This window comes from Cottoperca gobio, unplaced genomic scaffold, assembly GCF_900634415.1.
Source record: "Cottoperca gobio unplaced genomic scaffold, fCotGob3.1 fCotGob3_143arrow_ctg1, whole genome shotgun sequence".
In the NCBI taxonomy this organism is placed as follows: Eukaryota; Metazoa; Chordata; class Actinopteri; order Perciformes; family Bovichtidae; genus Cottoperca; species Cottoperca gobio.
In genome coordinates, this window is record NW_021166805.1 from 29429 (window position 1) to 55000 (window position 25572).

The following is a 25572-nucleotide window of genomic DNA, read 5'->3' on the forward strand; positions in this document are numbered from 1 at the left end:
GAAATAAATGATCTGGAAAAGAGTTTTATTTTCATCATGACCATGTACAGTACAGTGATGTGATGTGTGTGTGTGTGTGTGTGTGTGTGTGTGTGTGTGTGTGTGTGTGTGTGTGTGTGTGTGTGTGTGTGTGTGTGTGTGTGTGTGTGTGTGTGTGTGTGTGTGTGCACATTATGTAAAATACAGCACAAACTGTGATTGTGCATATTTATAAAATCTAATCACAAATCCATTTAAGAGCCGCGAGCAGAATGAAGTGTGTGTGTTTCCACGAGTTGAGGTAGCTGTCAGTGGAAAGAGAATTAAAGAGATTAAATCTCAGCCAGAAGTCAAACAAGTGAATCTGATGAACAAACTGAGTGTGAACATGGTGTCGTGTACTGAAGCACGTAAAACAACAAATACAAGTCACAGTCTGCGTCTTTCTGACAATCATTGAGTTCATTTAATTATAGAACGTTTCATTTGACCCTCTTTCTAATAATCCAGACAGTATTGCTGCGTGTGTCTTCTTCTAACACGAGGGGGGGCACGTGTTAAAGCTACAGAGAAAAGACATTCAGGCTGTTGGAGGTGAATGTTTCTTATCTTTAAATTGTCTTGTTTGTTTCGTATGATGCCATTTTATACTTTATATAAAGCCCTTTGTGTATGAAATGTGCCAAACAGATAGACGGGCCTTTCCTTAAACCAATGAGCATTTTCTGCTTCTCCAAAGTGACGCAAGCTGCAAACAACCTGCGACCTCTGTCGTAGTTGTTCAGGTGGAGCGTGACGTTGAAATCCTCCTGTTCTGCTTTCAGCATTTAAATGCAGCAGATATATTTCCTGTGTTGATGAACAGTGTGTTTGTATTCTCTGACATGTGTCTCCATGGTGCACACAGGTGGACCCACATGAGGCTGCTCACCAGGTGTTTAAAGGACGACTTCTACATGTTGGGAAATATGTTCATTTGCTTTCTGGTGAAGATTCAAAGAAGAAGAATTTTCTGATTCGGGTTTTGTGCCAGAATATTTCTTGGCTGAAAAATGTGAAACTCCTTTAATGTAGAACTCAATTGCCCATAATGCACCTGTTCCCTTCTAGCCCCCTCTTTCTTCATTTTCTCTTTTTGTGTCTCTTTCTGGTTGTTTTGTCCCTTTTTATAGTCGTTGTGAGTGTTTGCATCTCTTTGTAGTGGTGTTGGTCTTTTTGTGTCTCTGCAGTCTTTAAGTCTCTCTATGGTCATTATAAGTCTCCTCCCGGTGTGTAGGTCACACTCTGAGGGTGGAGGGACACTTTGGGCCCCTGGGAGCGCTCTCTTCTTCTACACACTTTCTTCCTTTATCCTCTTCTCTGCCTACTGACAATGCTGTTGGTAGTTGAGTTTGGCTCCCAGCCTGGTTCCTGCCAGGTGTTTGTTGAAGGCGTCGTCCATCTGCTGGCTCTGTTCTGGTGTGAAGTGGTTCCTCCAGTCCCCGACCTCGCCTGCTCAGGGACAAAAACGTCCCGCGGTTAAACGCTCTGATTTCCCCTTAAATCAGTGTAACAATAAGTGATCTGAACTTGCAGCAGTGTAATGTTTGGACTGGGTATCTTACATAGACACACAAATACATGTTGCAAAGCCGACCTCTGGCGGTCAGTAAGGATGAAATAGAACAAGAGTTTCAGTAAAAACAACACTGTTAGCACTTTATATTAAGGGATGCAAACTCACCAGAGCATATCGGCTCGTTACGAGTTATTATAAAGCGTTATTAACAAATGTGCTGCTTACACCTGCTGTATGATTTTCTGACAGCTTTGGGGTTATAAAGGACATAAAGGAGGAGGCAACGTTAGAATAGGGAGCCTGTGGTGGTAATAACCTGTCAAAAGAACTTATTAACATCTTTATAATGATAAATAAAGAGTCAGTACGTTACTAAGATGTTCCCACTACAATGATTTTATGACCTTTTCTGAAGATGATGTTTCCCATGGCACCATGGGAGTTGATGGAATTCTCCTTCATGGCGCTGAAGGTGCTCCCGTCTGAGATCTGCTGCACCTGCGCCTCCGTCAGGCTGAAGCCAAAGAAGGTGGTGATCTGGCGCACGCCCTCGCTCAGATCCTGCAGGACAGGAAACACAACGAGGGAATGTTGAGTCATTATCTCTGCAGCAGAGTTCAAGTCTGTTTTGAATGAAGATGTTCAAATAAATAAATGTGGGCGCCCCATGTACAAAGGTCCTGCCACAGCGGCCCGTGGTTCAAGACCGACCTGTTGCCATTTGCTTCTCTCTCCCCCTTTCACAATCTCTACTTCTCCATCATTAAATAAAAAAAGCCCCAAAAAATGAATCTATATATTATTAATCTCAAACATGACAGATGCACCTGAACGTGTGATCTACCTGTTTCAGCTCCTCATAGGTGACGATCATCACGTTAGGGTCGTCCATCTTCTTCTCCCAGGCCAGAGCGTGCTCAAAATATGACCCCCAGGGAACTACACACACACACACACACACACACACACACAGTCTTAACCCTTCTGCTTCACTCTAAAGAGAGTTGATGTCCTTCGTGGACAAAACGCCATAAAATGATTTATTAATATTATTTTGAGTTACACATTAATTCTTCATCATAACTGCTAAATATTCATTAATATTCTGAATTTTAACCTTTTAAATGCAAACTGGTTTATTATTACTATAAAAAATAAAAAATAAAGATTTTCTTGTTGTGCAACGAGACGTTGCGTTGTTTGGATTAGACGTTACGGTTGGTAACTTTATGAAGAAGAACTCCTGACGAGTGCGTGAGACGGAACTCTGTGAGAAGAATCTTTGAGATTCAGGTTTCTCAAGATTCCAACCAATCAGAGCAGAGGGTTCTCTGACACTGTCACACGAGGCGGCGCTCATCAAATATGAATCAAGATGCTGTACGTCTGTATTATAACTGTTTGCAGAAGCATAATTCAGTGTTTAGCTGTTATATATATATAAATATATATATATATTTATATATATAAATATAAATGTACTTTATTCTAGTGTTACAGCATCATTACTGCATTACTCTACTAATACTAATAATAATGCACATTTCAAGCAATAGTCTTGTTTTCAGCATTAATACCATTATTAATATTATTATACTGCCGTATGTATTGTAATATATATATTTGTTATGTATTTATTGTTATATATTGTAGTACAATGTGCATATGAATACTTGACTCTTCTTTGTTTATATAAATATTTTATTTTATTCTAAAAAGGACAAAATCTAATTATAGAGTTTGTGATTCTGGTTCAGCAGGTTATCAGGACACACAGGAGCAACAACTACACAGCATATATGTATAAAAAAAATGTTTTTCATAAAAAACAAAAAAAAAATTATAATAATAAAATGATAATAAAAAATAATAATAAAATAAAAAAATAGAAAAAATTATAACAAATAAAAAATATAAATATATAATTTTTCTTTCTTCATAAAAAACTAAACTAAAATAATAATTAAATAATAATAATAAAAAATAATAACAATTAAATAATTAAAAAATAATAATAATAACAAATGAAAAAGGAAAATAAATATGAATATATTTAAAAAGTAATTGCATTAAAAAAATAATCATAAAAAAAATATATATAAGTGTTTTCTCACCGTCTCCACTCAGGAAGTGGGAGTAGAAAGACTCCCAGGACTCGGACGGGAGGACCGGGTTGTTGTTGGAGAAATGAAAAAAGGAGACCAAAGTGTCTTTAGGGTTCCTGAAGATCACCAGCATCTGTGCAATACATCACACAATAAAATAAATACATAAATAAAAGTTCTCTACAACAATGATCCACGAGAAAAATTATTGAAAAGAAAACTTTTTCATGCCTCATAAACTGCACAGTAAATATGATTAATACATTTCTTCAAACTAATAATTAGATTTAAATTCAATTGAATTACAAGGATAACATGATGAAGAATTGAGAAGAGAAGTGAGTCTTTTATTTTGAAAGCCACTTCTATTGTCTACTTTCACAGGTTTTTAGGAGGAACAGTTGGTTTTCTGAGTTGATCGTGTTGCTGCAGACGTTTTGAATCTTACTTTAGTTTTCTTCTCCTCAAAGGAAGCGGGCAGGTTGTCTGGGTGCAGGTGAGTCCCCAGAAACCTCGGAGAGGGAGTCTCCTCCATGACCTGAGGACAGGAATCTTTATTACACACTTGTATATATTAGACTATATTACACTCATGTCTGGTCTGTGTAAAAGCTATTTAAGTCCAGGTAAGTCGCGCAGTAATTCTGTCAAAGTGTGAGAAAAGTTCAAATATAATTTTACAATATTACTGCAATTTACACTCATGCATCTTCGTCTTAATCACTGCATTAAATATCCAGTTTACTGATATCACTGTATTAAATATCCAGTTTACTGACACATCAGGAGTGAGCTGTGAGGCATGCTGAACTTGAAATTAAATAAATAGTTAAAACTCAGTTTTTCTAGAGTGAAGTTGTTGCCTCTCTGGGAACCATCACCTTATCGTGGTGGAGAGGTTTGTGTGTCCCTATGAACCTGAGAGCTGTGTTGTCTGGAGCCTAGTGCTCCTGGTAGGGTCTCCCAAGGCAAATTGGTCTCAGGTGAGGGGCCAGACTAAGAATGGTTCAAAAACGGCTTCATGAAAAAAAGGGAAAGGAAAAGAGAGACCCTGCCTGGAGGAAGCCCGGGGCCCCCGTCTGGAGCCAGGCCCAGAGGGAGGGCCAGACAGCAAGCGCCTGGTGGCCGGGTTTGCCACGGAGCCCGGGTTGGCCACGGAGCCCGGTCGGGCACAGCCCGAAGAAGCTACGTGGTGCCTCCCATCCATCCATCCTGTGGGCCCACCACTCATGGGAAAAACCGCTGGGGTCGGGTGCGCTGTCACATGGGTGGCAGTGATGGTCAGGGACCTCGACGGACCAGACCCGGGCAGCAGAGGTTGGCTCTGGGGACGTGGAACGTCACCTCTCTGTGGGGGAAGGAGCCGGGACCAGTTGGATCTGGTGGGGCTTACCTCTACGCACAGTCTTGGCTCTGGAACCGTACTCCTAGATAGGGGTTGGACTCTATTCTTATCCGGAGTTGCCCAAGGTGTGAGGCGTCGGGCCGGGGTGGGGATACTCACTAGCCCCTGGCTGAGCGCCACTACGTTGGAGTTTACCCCGGTGGACGAGAGGGTCGCCTCCCTACGCCTTCGGGTTATGGGGGGGAAAACTCTGACTGTTGTTTGTGCCTATGCCCCAAACCTCAGTTCGGAGTATTCGGCCTTCTTGGAGACCCTGAATGGAGCCCTGCAGGGGGTTCCAGTAGGGGACTCCGTAGTCTTGCTGGGAGACTTCAACGCACACGTGGGAAACGATGGAGACAGGCGTGATCGGGAGTAAGGGCCTGCCTGATCTAAACCCGAACGGTCGTTTGTTGTTGGACTTCTGTGCTAGTCATGGAATGGCCATAACAAACACCATGTTCGAACATAAGGATGCTCATAAGTGCACGTGGTACCAGAGCACCCTAGGCCAAAGGTCAATGAGCTGTCGACTGATCACCATCTGGTGGTGAGTTGGATCAAGGGGTGGGAGAAGACTCTGGACAGACCTGGTAAACCCAAACGGGTAGTGTGGGTGAACTGGGAACGTCTGGAGGAAGCCCCTGTCCTGGGGATCTTTAACTCACACCTCCGGCGGAGCTTTTCAGACATCCCTGTGGAGGTTGGGGGCATTGAACCTGAGTGGGCGATGTTCAAAACCTCTATTGCTGAAGCTGCGGTGATGAGCTGTGGTCTCAAGGTCTTAGGTGCCTCAAGGGGCGGTAACCCTCGAACACCGGTTATCGGCCGGTCGAAGGAGCACTTTGAGGAACTCCTGAATCCGACTAACACGCCCTCTATGGTAGAGGCAGAGCTGGAAGCTGATGGGGGATCATCGTCAATTTCCCTGATGGAAGTCACTGAGGTAGTCAAACAACTCCACAGTGGCAAAGCCGCAGGGGTTGATGAGATCTGTCCAGAAATGCTGAAGGCTTTGGGTGTTGAGGGGCTGTCTTGGTTGACACGCCTCGTCAACATTGCGTGGAAGTCTGGGACAGTGCCTAGGGGTTGGCAGACCGTAGTGGTGGTGAGGGCCATCCAATCCCTGTACGCCCAAAGCGAGAGTTGTGTCCGGATACTCGGCAGTAAGTCGGACTCGTTTCCAGTGAATGTTGGCCTCCGCCAGGGCTGCGCTTTATCACCAATCCTGTTCGTGATTTTCATGGATAGGATATCGAGGCGTAGTCGTGGAGGAGAGGGGTTGCAGTTCGGTGACCTGAGGATCTCATCGCTGCTCTTTGCAGATGATGTGGTCCTTATGGCATCATCGGTCTGTGACCTTCAACAGTCACTGGATCGGTTCGCAGCCGAGTGTGCAGCGGTTGGTATGAGGATCAGCATCTCTAAATCTGAGGCCATGGCTCTCAGCAGGAAACCGGTGGATTGCCTACTCCGGGTAGGGAATGAGCCATTACCCCAAGTGAAGGAGTTCAAGTACCTCGGGGTCTTGTTCGCGAGTGAGGGGACGATGGAGCGAGAGATTGGCCGGAGAATCGGAGCAGCGGGGGCGGTATTACAGTCACTTTACCGCACCGTTGTGACGAAAAGAGAGCTGAGCCAGAAGGCAAAGCTCTCAATATACCGGTCGATCTTCGTTCCTACCCTCACCTATGGTCATGAAGGCTGGGTCATGACCGAAAGAACGAGATCACGGGTACAAGCGGCCGAAATGGGTTTTCTCAGACGGGTGGCTGGCGTCTCCCTTAGAGATAGGGTGAGAAGCTCAGCCACCCGTGACAGACTCGGAGTAGAGCCGCTGCTCCTTTACGTTGAAAGGAGCCAGTTGAGGTGGTTCGGGCATCTAGTAAGGATGCCACCTGGGCGCCTCCCTAGGGAGGTGTTCCAGGCACGTCCAGCTGGGAGGAGACCCCGGGGAAGACCCAGGACTCGGTGGAGAGATTATATCTCCTCACTGGGAACACCTCAGGATCCCCCCAGTCGGAGCTGGAGGATGTGGCCCGGAGAAGGGGAGATTGGGGTTCCTTACTGGAGCTGCTGCCCCCGCGACCCGATCCAGGATAAGCGGTAGACGATGGATGGATGGATGGAAGTTGTTGTAACTTCTGATTCTGAGTGTTTTTGTTTGTTATTGGCGCATCTGGACCAGATCCATTTCTGGTTAAATGAAGGATAAATAAATAAACTTTATATATATTTCCATAACACTCGGTTTAACTTTGTGAAACTGAAGCACTTTCTTCTTCTTTTTTATTACCACTCAACAATCTACAGAACTTTAAAACACATAAAAAGTTGCAGCAGCTTCCAAGTTCTGTACAATACAACTTTAATGTGAGAAAATAGCATCCAGTCACACCCAAGGATAATGATGAGCTGCTGAGAACTAACTTCAGCAGCTAACTTCAAGCCCGTCTTGAGAAGAGCTGGTGAGAGGACGTTCAAACTGAGATTACTTTGTTTTTTAGACATGAAGTAAACAAACAAATACAAGTTGCACAAAGATGGTCCACATTAACAGGAAATGATATTTGTTTTGAAAGTGTTGAAGCTCGATAAGTTTACATGATGAGGAGATGTTTGTTTAAACTAAACTAAAGATTCAACAGTTTTTAAGTTCACTCAGCACGTTGCTAACGCCAGGGAAGGAGTGTGTTTGCTTTATTCACACTATCAGCAGAGATCAGTAGAATATAAACCAGCAGCTCGACCTTCAGCCAGAAACAAACTGTAAGACTTTTTAAAAGCACACACGTCTCGGCAGTAAGAGACGAACACACAGCACTAAAGAACAGTTTTGTCACATTAACACCGACCTCCTCCATTCATGCACTTTGATAAGAAATGTATTTGTGATATGTCAAAAACTAAAGTTTCCCTCGAAACATGTTGGACATGCAGTCTCGTTGTTTGGGAAAGTCACTTTTAGCAGATCATGCTTCACTAGGACACCCCCCTAAATCCAGCAGGAACACAAAAACAGTTTTGTCCTTGCAGGCTCATCTGAATCTGACGATATCTCAAACATCAGTTTACTGGTTTGTGGTAGAAAATCAGCATTTATACAGGAAGTCTTCACATCGTGTCACCGCAGCCTGAAGTGCCTTTTAAATCCAAACTTCACTGAGGTCTTTAATATATATGTGGCCCACCTCAAAACTGTAAACTGAACAGGCAATCTCAGGGATTTTCCAGGTCTAATATTATTCCTATTAATGTAGGTGACAATCACGTCATTTTACTTTTCCATATGTATTGTGGAGAGATGTTGAATGTAAGCAGCACTAAGGTGGAACTGTTGTCTTAGGGGGGGGGGGAGCTCCGCCCCCTCATCAGAAGCAATCTGGATGACGAACTGAATGCTCCGTGTCTTCATTGCTGCTGCACTCTATCTGTGTTTTACAGAATCATTTATTGTTGCTGTGGTACCAACTTTGGGACCCATAACAAATATATATATATATATATATATAAATATATATATTTTATATATATCCAGACGTTTGTCTGCAGGTCATCAGGCTGCTGAACTTATTTATTCACTTTACCTTAAATACTTTACTGCCTGTCTATACCTGCACACACGCAGTGCACAGTGAACTGCCCGCGGGTATTAGTCTTTTAAGTCCCTTTTATAAACACACTTTATACACACTTTATACACACTTTATACACACTTGTTCATCGTGGCGTTACGCTGCCACTGTTTTCCTGGATATTTTGGAAGCTTTGCTTTCAGCTGTACTTGTATAAACTGTGTTCAATTCATAACAAAACAGATTTGATAAACTTTTCAAATGTTTATGTGCAAAAATGTTCATTTGTAAAGTAACTAAAGCTGATTAATGTAGTGGAGTAGAAGTAGAAAGTTGCATGACAGGAAAATACTCAAGTAAAGTACAAGTATTGAATCTGTACTTAAGGATCGTAAAATGTTCTGAGTCACGTTCACACAAACTGTGATTACCTTCATGACGTCCGGTCCAAAAAACTCGATCAGCGGCGGCATCCTTTGTTCCATGTTCATCTCTGTGGTCACTGCAATGATCTTCCTCAGCACCCCCACCATCCAGTTAAAACCTGTACACACAAACACACACACACACACACACACACACACACACACACACACACACACACAGACACACAGACACACACACACAGACACACACACACAGACACACACACACACACACACACACACACACACACACACACACGTTTTGGGTTTTAAAGGGACAGTTTTGATGTTTTGAAGGTTCTTCTCCACAGTCAGGGTGTTTCCTGCAGTAGATGCAGTTTGTAGAAGCAGACAGGAAGCACCAGCAGGAAGCTAAACAATGTTCTGCTGTGGACGTATTTTAGGCGCCTAAAAATATCAATAATAGTTCAAGTGCATGTTTTATTACAGAATGTTTTCACCTCTTTACCGACTTTACTTTAAAGCCACCAGATTCCATTGACAAAAAACACTCTTTTATCTCGCAGAACACAGCAGTTGCTGGTCGACCGCGGCCTCGGTAAGTTAGTTAGTTTGTGTTGTTGTGTGACTTTGGTGAATCCAAACTAAAACACTAAAGTCACACAACAACACAAACTAACCAACCGATAGAGGTAGACCAGCAACTGCTGTGTTCTGTGAGCTAAAATCACTGTTTTTGTCAATGGAGTTTGGTGGCTCTGACAACAACCTACAATTAAGTGATATTGAAAGCTTCCTGTCTGTTTCTCCAAACTGCATCTACTGTAGTAACACACTGTGGAGAAGTACCTCATACAGACTATCCCTTTAACAGTGACAATGTGATAATGTAGTAGAAACATTTAAACTTTGCAGCTACTTGCAGTGAATGTTTACATTATGGAGTCTGCAGCTGCTGTAGGTTATTTCTTCTTCTTTCTCTTTGGCAACGAGCCAGCTTGTTACCCTCCAGCTTCACTGTCCTCTGACAGATCTACTGCTACATGATGACTGTCATTTAAAGGTATTTATGACCTGTCACGTTAAAGGTGTGGGGGGAAACGACTCCAGGTGTTTTAATTATGTCTTCTGAGATTTACAGCATCTGCTTGAAGTCAATTCAAGTCACCCCACTACCTCCCTGTTTGTCAGAAAAGAACGTCTGGCCCGATCTTTGTGAAACTTGGTGGAAAGGTGAAACATGGGCCACCAAAGAACGCCTGAAACTTTGGAGCTGATCCGAATCACGGAGCGGATACACAGGATCATGAGATGGAGCAATTGGCCTTGGTGGAGACATTTTTAATGTTTCTTTAAACAATAACCAATTCAATGTTTTTAAGGCACATTCCAAAATGTTTGGTCTATTTTTTGCAGTTTTCCATATTTAGCTCAGTCAAGGAGGTTTTGTTTTCAATTTGGTTTGTCTGTCAAACGGCCTGATATTCATGACACTTTGAGTATTTTATGGAGAAAAAGGATCAGATCAGAGCACACAGCACAAAGCTCTACACATGATACTGTGTGAAGACTGTGGCCTCACCTTTATACACCTCAGGTGAGCCAGAGGGGTCAAGAATAGGGTGAGGGGAAAAGTACTGCTGACTTTGATCCGTTTGGCTGTTATCTGCCAGACACAGCCCCCCTGCAGTTATCTCTTTCTCCCCCAATGAACACCGAGGTCATCTTGAGGTCTCACCTTCACACTAAACCATTTGTGTGATGGCCATAAAGAAACAGCAGTAAAGCAAAGCAGTGTTTTTCCGTTACATTTGGTGGAAGGGTCAAGGAAGAATCCATTACATTTTAGAGCGGACCTTGTACGTTATATTTAGAATATTTGCACCTTGTTGTCAGAGCCACCAAACTCCATTGACAAACACAGTGATTTTAGCTCACAGAACACAGCAGTTTTGCTGATCTACCGCTGCCTTGATTTGTTAGTTAGTTTGTGTTATTGTATGACTTTGGTGTTTTAAAGGGTTAGTTTGGATTCACCCAAGTCAACCAATAACATAAACTAACTTATCGAGGCCGCGGTAGATCAGCAACTCCTGTGTTCTGTCAGATAAAATAAGTGTTTTTGTCAATGGAGTCTGGTGGCTTTAAAGTAAAGTCAGTTTAAAGTAAAGAGTGCTGGTCTCCGCCAAGGCCAAATGCGTATCCGTTTCAAAATGGTCCTGGTTCTTCCTCGGCCCATGCTACACCCTTTCCCCGGGTTTCATTAAAATCGGGTCAGTAGTTTTGGGGTAATGTTGGTGACATAACCTCTTTGGAATTTGGTTTACAATGCTTAAAAGTTGACTTTTTAAAAATAAAAATAAAGAAGTTTAAAATAGAGCTATATAGTTTCTATGTAATGTGATTGGGAGAGAGTAATGAGAACACCAGCTTTCTAGAGCCATGTAGTGAAACACACACTTAGAGAAACCACTGAAACACGATCACGGGCCTGTAAACGGTAGCAGTTCGGAGGTGACGGTCGAGTTAATCTTCTATCTGCCTCCAGATATCAGCCAGACATCAGGAAGTTATTATCAGCTACGTAACGCAGATTTAACTGCCTGTAATATCAAAAGGGGTCGTTCAGCTATTTCAAAAGAGCTCCCATCGGCTGATGCAGCCACACACCCAGATTTAAAGAGCTCTGTTATCCCCATGCGGGCCTCAGTCCAAATGGGCCCCTATGCGTGGATGTGGGATGGGTGTGTGCAATCTAACATTCCTCCAAAGGCGATTAAGTCATTTATCGTTGTGCCGTTTGGTGGTGTGCAAAAAGCCTTTGAAAAGTAAACACAAACCCCCGAAAAGAAAACATGTCACATTCCTTGAAGGCACCGCGGCGACAGCTGGAATGTTCCGTTTGACTTCGACTAGAAGCCGCAGTGAGAGCGCTTTGTGTTGTTAGGAGAAAGAGATAAACGTGGTGCTTTTAAATATCAATAACTCAACACCACATTCAAGCAGGTGGAAGTGCACAAACACTGCAGTACCCAGAATGCCTTGCAAAAGAGATGTCAGTAAAGTGGCTTTGTAAAGGCTACAGGGCGATGCTGTTCAGGAAGCACTTTCACATTTCACTCTTTAAATTAATAAAACCAAATTCATTCATCCGCTCTGTAATCTCTCAAATGCTCTTTAGGTTTCTTTAGATTTATTTATAGATTTTAATCCAAATCTCAGTTTCTTGGAGTATTTTTTTTGTGTATATGTTTTGCATGTTTCTGTGTTTCTCTGTGTACAAGCTGCGGTTAGCTCGTCGCCCCTCGGTGGGATTAAAACGTTTCTTTTGTCAATAAAGGACACGAGCCGACTTCCTGCGCTGGTAATGAACGCCGGTACAGGACATCGTGTGTCGGGAGGGGAACCTGTTATCAGTGTTTCCTAAATGCTTTAACACAGCCATGTCTACTGGTGAGCAGTTTATCGAGGAGTATTCTTTTAAACTTCTCAAACACAGTGGCAGAGGTGGAAAGTAACTTCGTACATTCGTTGCTCACAGCCTCAAGGGACACTTCACTTCTTTGTACCTGCACAGACTTGAAAATAATGTAAATGTAAGTAAACATGTGAGGACCTGAACATCACAGTTAAATAGTTCACAAGAAGTGAGATTCACAGCACTTTCTCTATGAATTTAACTCCAGCAGCCCAATCTCTATAATGTCTGTGTGTATTTACAAACCAATGTTTGGTGACCAACCAGGCAAACACGCCGACATGTTTCCATCAGGAGAAACGTGCTGCAGCTTCAGGAATGATGCCAATTAAAAAACTTATAACAAAAGAAATACAACAACGATAACGAGCTGCACGTGAACAAACATGCTGCAGAAAGACAAAACAAGTAGATTTACAGCAAATATAGAAATAAAAATGGCTCTTTGCTCCACTTTTCTTCCTGCTTCTCTCATTAACTCACATTAACTACATTTAAACTTTTATTTAAGTAATGTTTTGATTGCAGGACTTTTACACTGTGCTATTACTACTTTTAATTAAGTAAAATGTGTACGGGAGTACTTTCTCCAAACCTTACTGCTCTCAAGGGCTTTTAACTAAATGTTTTTCAAACCCAAAGTCTTATTATCATTATTATTTATTATTATCATTATTATTATTCTTATTATTTATTCTTATTATTTATTATTATCATTATTCTTATTATTCTTATTTAATATTATTATTAATATTATTATTAATATTATTATTTATTATTATTATTATTATCACTATTATTATTATTATTATTATTATTATTATTATTATTATTATCATTATCATTATCATTATTATTATTATTATTATTATTATGATTATTATGATTATTATTATTACTATTATTATTATTTAATATTATTATTATTATTATTATTATTACCATTATTATTGTTATTATTATTTATTATTATTATTATTATTATTATTATTATTATTATTATTAATAATATTATTAATATTATTATTTTTAATATTTTTAAATTATTTTATTTGTGTAAAGATTTATTGATTTTATTTTTCTCTTTTAAACTGTATTGTTTTAACAGGCAACTACTACTTTTAATTAAGTAAAATATGTGCGGGAGTACTTTCTCCAAACTGCTCTCAAGGGCTTTTAACTAAATGTTTTTCAAACTCAAAGTCTTATTATCATTATTATTTATTATTATCATTATTATTATTATTATTATTTATTATTATTATTACTATTATTATCATTATTATTATTATTATTATTATTATTATTTATTATTATTATTACTATTATTATCATTATTATTATTATTTATTATTATTATTATTATTATTACTATTATTTTTTAATTGTTTTAAATTCTTTAAATCATTTTATTTTTGTAAAGATTTATTTATTTTACTCTTTTAAACTGTATTGTTTTAACAGGCAACCAGTAGACGGGAGGTCAAAGGTCAGAGGTCATAACAATCAAACGGTCCAAAGGTGAGAAAAACATGTGTTTCTTGCTCTTATCAATTTAAATATTTTTGGCTATTTATCTTCCAGAACTCGTCTTCTTCAGACGAGAGGAAACATGAGAACATCAGAGTGTGTGTGTGTAACTGTGTGTGTAGATTTAAACAACAGCTACATTACATAACGCCTCATGTACATATTAAACACTTGTAATATAAACTTGTGTTGATGTGAGTCATGAAGTGGGGAAGCTTCATGATATCTGTTAGTTACATGTTTGACCCTGTTCACCTGTAGTGTGTACAACATGTATGACTCTGTTCACCTGTAGTGTGTACAACATGTTTGACCCTGTTCACCTGTAGTGTGTACAACATGTATGACTCTGTTCACCTGTAGTGTGTACAACATGTATGACCCTGTTCACCTGTAGTGTGTACAACATGTATGACTCTGTTCACCTGTAGTGTGTACAACATGTATGACCCTGTTCACCTGTAGTGTGTACAACATGTACGACTCTGTTCACCTGTAGTGTGTACAACATGTATGACTCTGTTCACCTGTAGTGTGTACAACATGTATGACTCTGTTCACCTGTAGTGTGTACAACATGTATGACTCTGTTCACCTGTAGTGTGTACAACATGTATGACCCTGTTCACCTGTAGTGTGTACAACATGTATGACTCTGTTCACCTGTAGTGTGTACAACATGTATGACTCTGTTCACCTGTAGTGTGTACAACATGTATGACTCTGTTCACCTGTAGTGTGTACAACATGTATGACTCTGTTCACCTGTAGTGTGTACAACATGTATGACTCTGTTCACCTGTAGTGTGTACAACATGTATGACTCTGTTCACCTGTAGTGTGTACAACATGTATGACTCTGTTCACCTGTAGTGTGTACAACATGTATGACTCTGTTCACCTGTAGTGTGTACAACATGTATGACTCTGTTCACCTGTAGTGTGTACAACATGTATGACTCTGTTCACCTGTAGTGTGTACAACATGTATGACTCTGTTCACCTGTAGTGTGTACAACATGTATGACTCTGTTCACCTGTAGTGTGTACAACATGTATGACTCTGTTCACCTGTAGTGTGTACAACATGTATGACTCTGTTCACCTGTAGTGTGTACAACATGTATGACCCTGTTCACCTGTAGTGTGTACAACATGTATGACTCTGTTCACCTGTAGTCCCCATCACTCACCACATTTGGGATATGCCACCAGCATGATGTCGTCCTCTCTGGCTCTGAAGTTCTCTAGAGCCTTTAGGTTAACCTCGGGGCACATGAGGAGCGGGTACAACACCCCGTTGTATTTGTACAGCTTCTCCTCGTCCTTGACGTCCTTTGCCTTCTGCAAAGTGGACTGCACGCTGCTGACGAAGGCTTTGGCGTTCATCGTGATTCTGAGGAAAATTATTCAACAAAGTAAAGAAACACAAAGTTTAAAACAGGAAGTAAAGAAAAGCTGATTTCTGTGCAGCTGAGCGTCCATCCACTGCTGCACTGAGGAGCAGAGACAGGGTGTGTGAGTGTGTGTGTGTGTGTGTGTGTAGTGTGTAGTGTGAAAGGAGGAGGCACCAGGCACCTCCTTTTACTACACACACACACACACACACACACATACATGTATGTACAATGTTTACCAGATGGGAGGGACATGCGGACAGACCAGCACACACACTCACACACACACACACACACACACACACACACACACACACACACACACACACACACACACACACACACACACACACACACACAGTAGAGATAAAAATGTAACTGAAGTTTCCCAGCACATCTTTAAATGATGTTTTTACTGTTGCACGTCTACAGACTTGGAAGACTTTCAAGAAACAGGTTCAGAAAAGAAGACGACAGCTACAGAGGCCCTGCTGTCAATCAAGAAAACCTAAAACCCAAAACACTGGATTCTTCATTTCCCATGATGCATTGTGTCGTATTTTGCCTGATAAGCACTCAATAAGCACACATCCTTTACTGCAGTAAAAGTTCTAACTCTAACATTTTTTCTGGTAAATGTATCACTTCAATCTCATATAAAAGAAATTGATTTGAATTTGTGATTTTCTTTTTCAGAAAAAGCTCCTTTAAAGATATGTATTGTAACATTCATACATGTTGTACACACTACAGGTGAACAGAGTCATACATGTTGTACACACTACAGGTGAACAGAGTCATACATGTTGTACACACTACAGGTGAACAGGGTCATACATGTTGTACACACTACAGGTGAACAGGGTCATACATGTTGTACACACTACAGGTGAACAGAGTCATACATGTTGTACACACTACAGGTGAACAGGGTCATACATGTTGTACACACTACAGGTGAACAGAGTCATACATGTTGTACACACTACAGGTGAACAGAGTCATACATGTTGTACACACTACAGGTGAACAGAGTCATACATGTTGTACACACTACAGGTGAACAGGGTCATACATGTTGTACACACTACAGGTGAACAGAGTCATACATGTTGTACACACTACAGGTGAACAGAGTCATACATGTTGTACACACTACAGGTGAACAGAGTCATACATGTTGTACACACTACAGGTGAACAGGGTCATACATGTTGTACACACTACAGGTGAACAGAGTCATACATGTTGTACACACTACAGGTGAACAGAGTCATACATGTTGTACACACTACAGGTGAACAGAGTCATACATGTTGTACACACTACAGGTGAACAGAGTCATACATGTTGTACACACTACAGGTGAACAGAGTCATACATGTTGTACACACTACAGGTGAACAGAGTCATACATGTTGTACACACTACAGGTGAACAGAGTCATACATGTTGTACACACTACAGGTGAACAGGGTCATACATGTTGTACACACTACAGGTGAACAGAGTCATACATGTTGTACACACTACAGGTGAACAGGGTCATACATGTTGTACACACTACAGGTGAACTGAGTCATACATGTTGTACACACTACAGGTGAACAGAGTCATACATGTTGTACACACTACAGGTGAACAGAGTCATACATGTTGTACACACTACAGGTGAACAGAGTCATACATGTTGTACACACTACAGGTGAACAGAGTCATACATGTTGTACACACTACAGGTGAACAGGGTCATACATGTTGTACACACTACAGGTGAACAGAGTCATACATGTTGTACACACTACAGGTGAACAGAGTCATACATGTAACTAACAGATATCATGAAGCTTCCCCACTTCATGACTCACATCAACACAACTTTATATTACAAGTGTTTAATATGTACATGAGGCGTTATGTAATGTAGCTGTTACACACACAGTTACACACACACACTCTGATGTGTTCTTCACACTCGTCTGACAGAAGATGTTGTGGAAGATAAATAACACAATACTAAGAGTGGAGCTCTTGTGGTTCTGCAACTGGAAGTATTTATCATGTTTATTCAGAGTCATCTCCATCTGGATTCTGATGCCACTGCATCCTCTGACAAACCACAACGAGCTGCATTCATTCACGTCTCCGTTTACCACCTGAATAGTGCACATTTCTGTGTTATTATTATCTGACAGATCGATACACAGAGAGTCCTTGACGGAGCCAGATGTTGTCGGAAGATTAAACAGTGATGTGCAGGAGACAGATCCAGAGATGACGGCTGCAAGGCACATGGAGAAAATCCTCAACATTTTACTGCACAATCACTACTTCCTCTCTTTCTTCTTTTTCCTCTCTTTCCTTCATCTTCTCTCTTTCTACATTTCAGTGTCGGTCACCCGGGGCCCCCCCTCAGCTCTGGGTCCCCCCTCAGCTCTGGGGCCCCCCCTCAGCTCCGGGGCCCCCCTCAGCTCCGGGGCCCCCCTAAGGGCCTCTCTGTGTCACTTTGACAAACTGTTGCACACAAAGATCTCCATTCACCACTGTACAAATGAGCAACTACATATTGTCCTCAACTTTCACCTAAATTCTCACGCACATACACACACACAGACATAATACACACATTTCCACGCTTGAATCTGTCACGCTTCATCTTCTTTCTCTCGTACTTTACATGATACATGAATCATTTTTGACGCGCTTCATTGCTGACTGAACAGTTGCAATGCTCTCTGCACACATAACATTTAAATATTATACTGCTTATTGGTGCATTGGCCTGTCGTTGGGACAGTAGGCTGTCAATCAACATGAACCCTGAATACACCTGATTGGATGATGTCTTTAAAAGATATTAAGATAGATGACTAAAAAAGATGTTGCAGATTCACTTTCTGCACATCGACTAATTGATTGTTGGAGGAATGGTTTCAGCTGTACTAGTGTAAACTGTTGCAAAGTTTAATTTATAAAAAAACATTATATTTTAGAAAATCTCTTTATTGTAATTTGTAAACGAACTAAAGCTCAACTGAAGTACTTTGATCTGACAGCTTTAGTTACTTTGCACATTTAGATTATTAATAAAACATATAATCAACTAATTTAAATGATATTGTATTATTATAGGTTAAGTAACAGCAGGCTATAATTGTGATAAATATTACATATTTATTTTATCTTATTATTTTTAAATACTTCCAGTATTTCTTTTTGTCATTTCTAAAATTGTATGTATTTTTTTCTTCCATAGACTTTGGGTCTGAAGAAGGAACAACATGCAGATCTGTAAAGCACAGGATAGTGTCACGTTACAGCGCTTTCACTCGGTGCTGATATATAGATCTGGGGGTGTGATGTCTTTTAAGCTACTGGATGCCTAAATGTCCCCCGGGATGAATAAAGTATCTATCGAATGTTTTAGTTGAATTATATGTTGTATTAATAATCAGTGTTATCAAATAACGCCTACAGTCTGTAAACACTGAGACAAATGTGTCTGCCCGATGATGTAATCAGGCCTGGCTCCTTTAGTACAGTACCTGGTGACTGAGGCGCTCTGTCACTCCAATGTCACATGTAACCTCAATATGTTGGCACGCTGTTATGCCGCCGGACAGCCGGGCGACGCCGCTGACGGACAGACGGGGGCAGCAGAGCGTCAGGATCTAAAGTGTGTTCACTCTCCTCCAGGCGCTGAGTGTCTGTGCACGTGAAGGGGGGAGGGGAATGTTTTGGGCCAAGTGCTGTCTCTCTGTTTGCACACACACATGTAGGTAGTTTGATTAAGGGTTGAATGAAAGATGCTACAGAGTTGCATTATGGGTAGTACTAGAGCGGCAACTTCCGATTATTTATATTTTCTATAATCGTGATATTTTTTATTGTTTAGTTTATGAAAATGAAAAGAGTGGAAACAACAACGTCTTTGAATCACAAACTGTGATTGTGCATATTTATAAAATCTAATCACAAAACCATTTAAGAGCCGCGAGCAGAATGAAGTGTGTGTGTTTCCACGAGTTGAGGTAGCTGTCAGTGGAAAGAGAATTAAAGAGATTAAATCTCAGCCAGAAGTCAAACAAGTGAATCTGATGAACAAACTGAGTGTGAACATGGTGTCGTGTACTGAAGCACGTAAAACAACAAATACAAGTCACAGTCTGCGTCTTTCTGACAATCATTGAGTTCATTTAATTATAGAACGTTTCATTTGACCCTCTTTCTAATAATCCAGACAGTATTGCTGCGTGTGTCTTCTTCTAACACGAGGGGGGGCACGTGTTAAAGCTACAGAGAAAAGACATTCAGGCTGTTGGAGGTGAATGTTTCTTATCTTTAAATTGTCTTGTTTGTTTCGTATGATGCCATTTTATACTTTATATAAAGCCCTTTGTGTATGAAATGTGCCAAACAGATAGACGGGCCTTTCCTTAAACCAATGAGCATTTTCTGCTTCTCCAAAGTGACGCAAGCTGCAAACAACCTGCGACCTCTGTCGTAGTTGTTCAGGTGGAGCGTGACGTTGAAATCCTCCTGTTCTGCTTTCAGCATTTAAATGCAGCAGATATATTTCCTGTGTTGATGAACAGTGTGTTTGTATTCTCTGACATGTGTCTCCATGGTGCACACAGGTGGACCCACATGAGGCTGCTCACCAGGTGTTTAAAGGACGACTTCTACATGTTGGGAAATATGTTCATTTGCTTTCTGGTGAAGATTCAAAGAAGAAGAATTTTCTGATTCGGGTTTTGTGCCAGAATATTTCTTGGCTGAAAAATGTGAAACTCCTTTAATGTAGAACTCAATTGCCCATAATGCACCTGTTCCCTTCTAGCCCCCTCTTTCTTCATTTTCTCTTTTTGTGTCTCTTTCTGGTTGTTTTGTCCCTTTTTATAGTCGTTGTGAGTGTTTGCATCTCTTTGTAGTGGTGTTGGTCTTTTTGTGTCTCTGCAGTCTTTAAGTCTCTCTATGGTCATTATAAGTCTCCTCCCGGTGTGTAGGTCACACTCTGAGGGTGGAGGGACACTTTGGGCCCCTGGGAGCGCTCTCTTCTTCTACACACTTTCTTCCTTTATCCTCTTCTCTGCCTACTGACAATGCTGTTGGTAGTTGAGTTTGGCTCCCAGCCTGGTTCCTGCCAGGTGTTTGTTGAAGGCGTCGTCCATCTGCTGGCTCTGTTCTGGTGTGAAGTGGTTCCTCCAGTCCCCGACCTCGCCTGCTCAGGGACAAAAACGTCCCGCGGTTAAACGCTCTGATTTCCCCTTAATTGTCTTAATTATTTGAGCTTTTTCTAAATGTTCAATAGTTCAACATTTCGGGAAATATGCTTATTCACTGTCGGCTTTGACAGATGAGAACATATGTTTATTATTGTTATAACCGTAGTAGTGTGAAGAGGAGGCAACGTTAGAATAGGGAGCCTGTGATGGTAATTACCTGTCAAAAGAACTTATTAACATCTTTATAATGATAAATAAAGAGTCAGTACGTTACTAAGATGTTCCCACTACAATGATTTTATGACTGTGGCAGGGGGGTGGGGTGAGGGCGCCGGCTGCTGGGGAGAGACAGGAGTGTCCCAGCTGGAGGCCAGACAGCTGAACAGAATCAGGTAATCAGTCACATAATAAATGCACGCCTGCGCCTGGGTCTGTTCTCTTGCAGTAGGCTGGGTTCCAGAGGAGACGAGGACCGCTTCTTCAGCCACCACGCAGCGCAGCCTGGAGAGCAGCGGACAGGAGAGCTGTGCCTGTGCCCGTAATAGAAAGCTTACCTGTGTGCCAATAAAGCTGTGTGTGTGACACTACACCTCCTCTCTGTCATCCTTATCCCTGACTGTGGACAAGAGTCTCCACAATGACCTTTTCTGAAGAGGATGTTTCCCATGGCACCATGGGAGTTGATGGAATTCTCCTTCATGGCGCTGAAGGTGCTCCCGTCTGAGATCTGCTGCACCTGCGCCTCCGTCAGGCTGAAGCCAAAGAAGGTGGTGATCTGGCGCACGCCCTCGCTCAGATCCTGCAGGACAGGAAACACAACGAGGGAATGTTGAGTCATTATCTCTGCAGCTTCACATGTTTCCTACACGTGAAGGAAACAAACAGCTGCCTGCAGGGAAGGGAATCCTTTTATAATTACACATGAAATCCATCATCAGATGGGGAAATATAAAAGCCTGACATCATTTGATGTTAAGTCTTTTTCAAATTTCAAATGAGTTTTGAATGAAGATGTTCAAATAAATAAATGTGGGCGCCCCATGTACAAAGGTCCTGCCACAGCGGCCCGTGGTTCAAGTCCGACCTGTTGCCATTTGCTTCTCTCTCCCCCTTTCACAATCTCTACTTCTCCATCATTAAATAAAAAATTATTATTAATCTCAAACATGACAGATGCACCTGAACGTGTGATCTACCTGTTTCAGCTCCTCATAGGTGACGATCATCACGTTAGGGTCGTCCATCTTCTTCTCCCAGGCCAGAGCGTGCTCAAAATATGACCCCCAGGGAACTACACACACACACACACACACACACACACACACACACACACACACACACACGTGAGGTTTGAAAAAATTAGAAAACCCAAACACCAAAATGTATGCCATGTGTCAACGCATTAACACGTGAGGCAAGAGAGTTAAGTTGTTTCGGGGTGAACTTTGACCGTCTTTCACTTTGGCGGTAACAAAGGCTGGGGATCTGACAGAATAAACAGGTGCAGGTAAATACACGCCTAATGGAGGACGTGAGAGCAGGTGATGGAGGGAGGGGCAGAGACAGGAGGCTCAGTTCATGTCAGGGAAACAAGTTTGACAGGGAGTTGTCTTGCTGGCATTGTGACAACAATACAAACAGAGCAATACAGTTCTCAAACCCAACATGGAAAACAATAAAGCCAGTTTTATTTGTTACTGTGTACCGCCCTCCTGGTCCGTATCCTGAATTTCTATCTGAATTCTCAGAATTTTTATCAAGTTTAGTCCTTAAAACAGATAAAGTAATTATTGTAGGTGACTTTAATATTCATGTGGATGTTGAAAGTGACAGCCTTAATAATGCATTTATCTCAATATTAGATTCACTTGGGTTCAGTCAGAATGTACATGAACCATCTCACTGTTTAAACCACACTCTGGACCTTGTTCTGGGATATGGTGTTGAAACTGAAAGTTTATCAGTGTGTCCACATAATCCTCTTTTATCAGAACATTTTAATAACTTTTGAAGTCCTGTTACTGGACTACAAGCCAGTAGGCAAAATATCCTACGCTCGATGTTTATCTGAAAGTGCTGTGACTAAATTTAAGGAAGTGATTCCATCAGCACTTAATTCAATACCAGGACTCAATATCAATATAATGGAGGACTCCAATGCTAACTTTAGTCCCTCACAAATTAATCATCTTGTTGATAGCGCTGCAGCCTCACTGCGAACAACACTCGACTCTGTCGCTCCTCTAAAGAAGAAGATCATAAAACAGAAAAAGAAAGCTCCGGCTTAATTTACAAATCCGCAAACTAAAACAAAAGTCCAGAAATCTTGAAAGTAAATGGCGTTCCACTAAATTGGAAGAATCTCGTTTAGTCTGGTTAGATCATCTTAAAACGTATAAGAAGGCTCTCCGTAATGCCAGAGCAGCTTATTACTCTTCCTTAATAGAAGAACATAAGAACAACCCCAGGTTTCTGTTCAGCACTGAGGCTGACAGAGAGCCACAGCTCTACAGAGCCTTCTGTTCCTATATCTCTCAGTAGTGACGACTTCATGAGCTTCTTTAACCATAACATTATAATTATTAGAGACTAAATTAATCTCCTCCTGCCCTCAATCAGTAACAACTTAACTTCAACCTCCAGAACCTTAAAAACATCTGTAACTCCTGAAATATATCTAGACTGTTTTACTCCAATCAACCTTAACCAACTAACTTCAACAATCTCATCGTCTAAGCATCAACCTGTCTTTTAGACCCGATTCCAACTAAACTGTTTAAAGAAGTTTTACCCTTAATTAACACATCGTTATTAAATATGATCAACCTGTCTCTATTATCTGGCTACGTACCACAATCCTTTAAAGTAGCTGTAATAAAACCACTTCTTAAAAAGCCTGGTCTTGATCCAGAGGTTTTAGCCAACTATAGGCCGATATCTAATCTTCCCTTTCTCGCTAAAATGCTTGAGAAAGCAGTCGCAAAACAGTTATGTGACTTTTTACATAATAATAGTTTATTTGAGGTTTTTCAATCTGGATTTAGAGTTCATCATAGCACAGAGACGGCACTGGTGAAAGTGACCAATGACCTTCTATTGGCATCAGACAAAGGACTTGTCTCTGTTCTTGTCTTGTTAGACCTCAGTGCTGCTTTCGACACTGTTGATCATGACATTCTACTACAGAGACTGGAACATTGTGTTGGCATGAAAGGAACCGCACTAAGCTGGTTCAAGTCCTATTTATCTGAGCGATCTCAATTTGTACGTGTTAACGATAAATCCTCCATGACAGCCAAAGTCAGTCTTGGAGCTCCGCAGGGTTCTGTACTTGGACCGATTCTATTCACCTTATATATGCTTCCTTTGGGCAATATTATAAGGAACCACTCTATAAACTTTCATTGTTATGCGGATGATACCCAATTATATCTATCAATTAAACCAGACGAAACCAATCAATTGGCTAAACTTCAGGACATAAAAACTTGGATGTTCTGCAACTTCTTGATGTTCAACACAGACAAAACTGAAGTTATTATACTTGGCCCTAAACGCCTCCGAAACGCATTTTCTAATAACATAGAAGCTCTGGACGGCATTAACTTGGCCTCCAGCACCACTGTAAGGAATCTTGGCGTCATCTTTGATCAGGATCTGTCGTTTAACTCCCACATAAAACAAATCTCAAGGACTGCCTTCTTTCATCTACGTAACATTGCAAACATAACATCCTGTCTCAAAATGATGCAGAAAAACTAATCCATGCATTTGTTACTTCAAGGCTGGATTACTGCAACTCATTGTTATCAGGTTGTCCCAAAAAGTCATTTAAGACTCTTCAGTTGATCCAAAATGCAGCGGCACGTGTACTGACAAGAACAAGGAACACTGGCACTGGCTCCCGGTAAAATACAGAATAGAATTCAAAATCCTTCTCCTGACTTACAAAGCAATTAATGGTCAGGCTCCAGCATATCTTAAATATCTCATAGTACCTTATAAACCAACTAGAGCATTGCGCTCCCAGACTGCAGGGTTACTTGTGGTTCCTAGAGTCTCTAAGAGTACAATGGGAGCCAGAGCCTTCAGCTATCAAGCTCCTCTCCAGTGGAACCAGCTTCCAGTTTGTGTTCGGGAGGCAGACACACTCTCCACATTTAAGAGCAGGCTAAAGACTTTCCTTTTTGATGAAGCTTATAGTTAGGGCTGGCTCAGGTTTGCCCTGGATCAGCCCCTAGTTATGCTGCTATAGGCTTAGACTGCCGGGGGACACCTCCCTGCTCTCTTCCTTCTCTTCCTCTCTTCTCCCCTCCCTCTCTTCTTCTCCCTCTCTATCTGTATGCATTTATGTAAATGTTGTTACTAACTCATCATCCGGGGCATCATCCCCAGAGTGTCTGTGTCTCATGTGGCAGGTTGCCACTGATAAAGTTTACGTCAGGATCATGAATCGTGGCTGCGCCTGCTGCCCTGGTCCTGCTGGACACCGGGAAGCCTTTTTGACATTTTCCTGGATTCATCCAAACTTTCTCTTTTTCAACACAACATAATTTCTGTCAAATGTTGTATTTGTACTATGTTGTTTATCCTGTACACACGACATCTATTGCACGTCTGTCCGTCCTGGGAGAGGGATCCCTCCTCAGTCTCTCCCCGAGGTTTATAACATTTGTCCCCCTTTAATTATGGGGTTTCTTTTAGGAAGTTTTTCCTTGTGCGATGCGAGGATCTAAGGACAGAGGGTCTAAGGACAGAGGGTCTAAGGACAGAGGATCTAAGGACAGAGGGTCTAAGGACAGAGGGTCTAAGGACAGAGGGTCTAAGGACAGAGGGTCCAAGGATCTAAAGACAGAGGGTCTAAAGACAGAGGGTGTAAGGACAGAGGATCTAAGGATCTAAAGACAGAGGGTCTAAGGACAGAGGGTCTGAGGACAGAGGGTGTAAGGACAGAG

The 25572-nt window shown here is 41.4% G+C and overlaps 2 protein-coding genes across 2 annotated transcripts in view; both read right to left on the reverse strand.

Moving 5' to 3' along the window:
• Positions 1 to 524: 524 nt before the first annotated feature.
• Positions 525 to 15384, reverse strand: LOC115004578 (sulfotransferase 6B1-like). The gene is made up of 7 exons (XM_029426240.1): positions 15189 to 15384; positions 9024 to 9145; positions 4091 to 4171; positions 3652 to 3775; positions 2382 to 2476; positions 1942 to 2098; positions 525 to 1470 (listed from the first exon to the last, which is right to left on the reverse strand). The coding sequence occupies exons 1-7, from the start codon at positions 15382 to 15384 to the stop codon at positions 1343 to 1345; spliced, it is 903 nt and encodes a 300-aa protein (XP_029282100.1). The 3' UTR covers positions 525 to 1342.
• Positions 15385 to 19667: 4283 nt separating this feature from the next.
• The window catches only part of LOC115004577 (sulfotransferase 6B1-like), an 11164-nt gene continuing 5259 nt past the window's right edge, over positions 19668 to 25572 (reverse strand). Inside the window, exons 5-7 of the mRNA XM_029426239.1 lie at positions 21814 to 21908; positions 21260 to 21416; positions 19668 to 20613 (exon numbers count right to left, since the gene is read on the reverse strand). Of these exons, the coding sequence (XP_029282099.1) occupies positions 20486 to 20613; positions 21260 to 21416; positions 21814 to 21908 (380 nt within the window). The 3' untranslated portion in view covers positions 19668 to 20485. The remainder of the gene's footprint in view (positions 20614 to 21259; positions 21417 to 21813; positions 21909 to 25572) is intronic.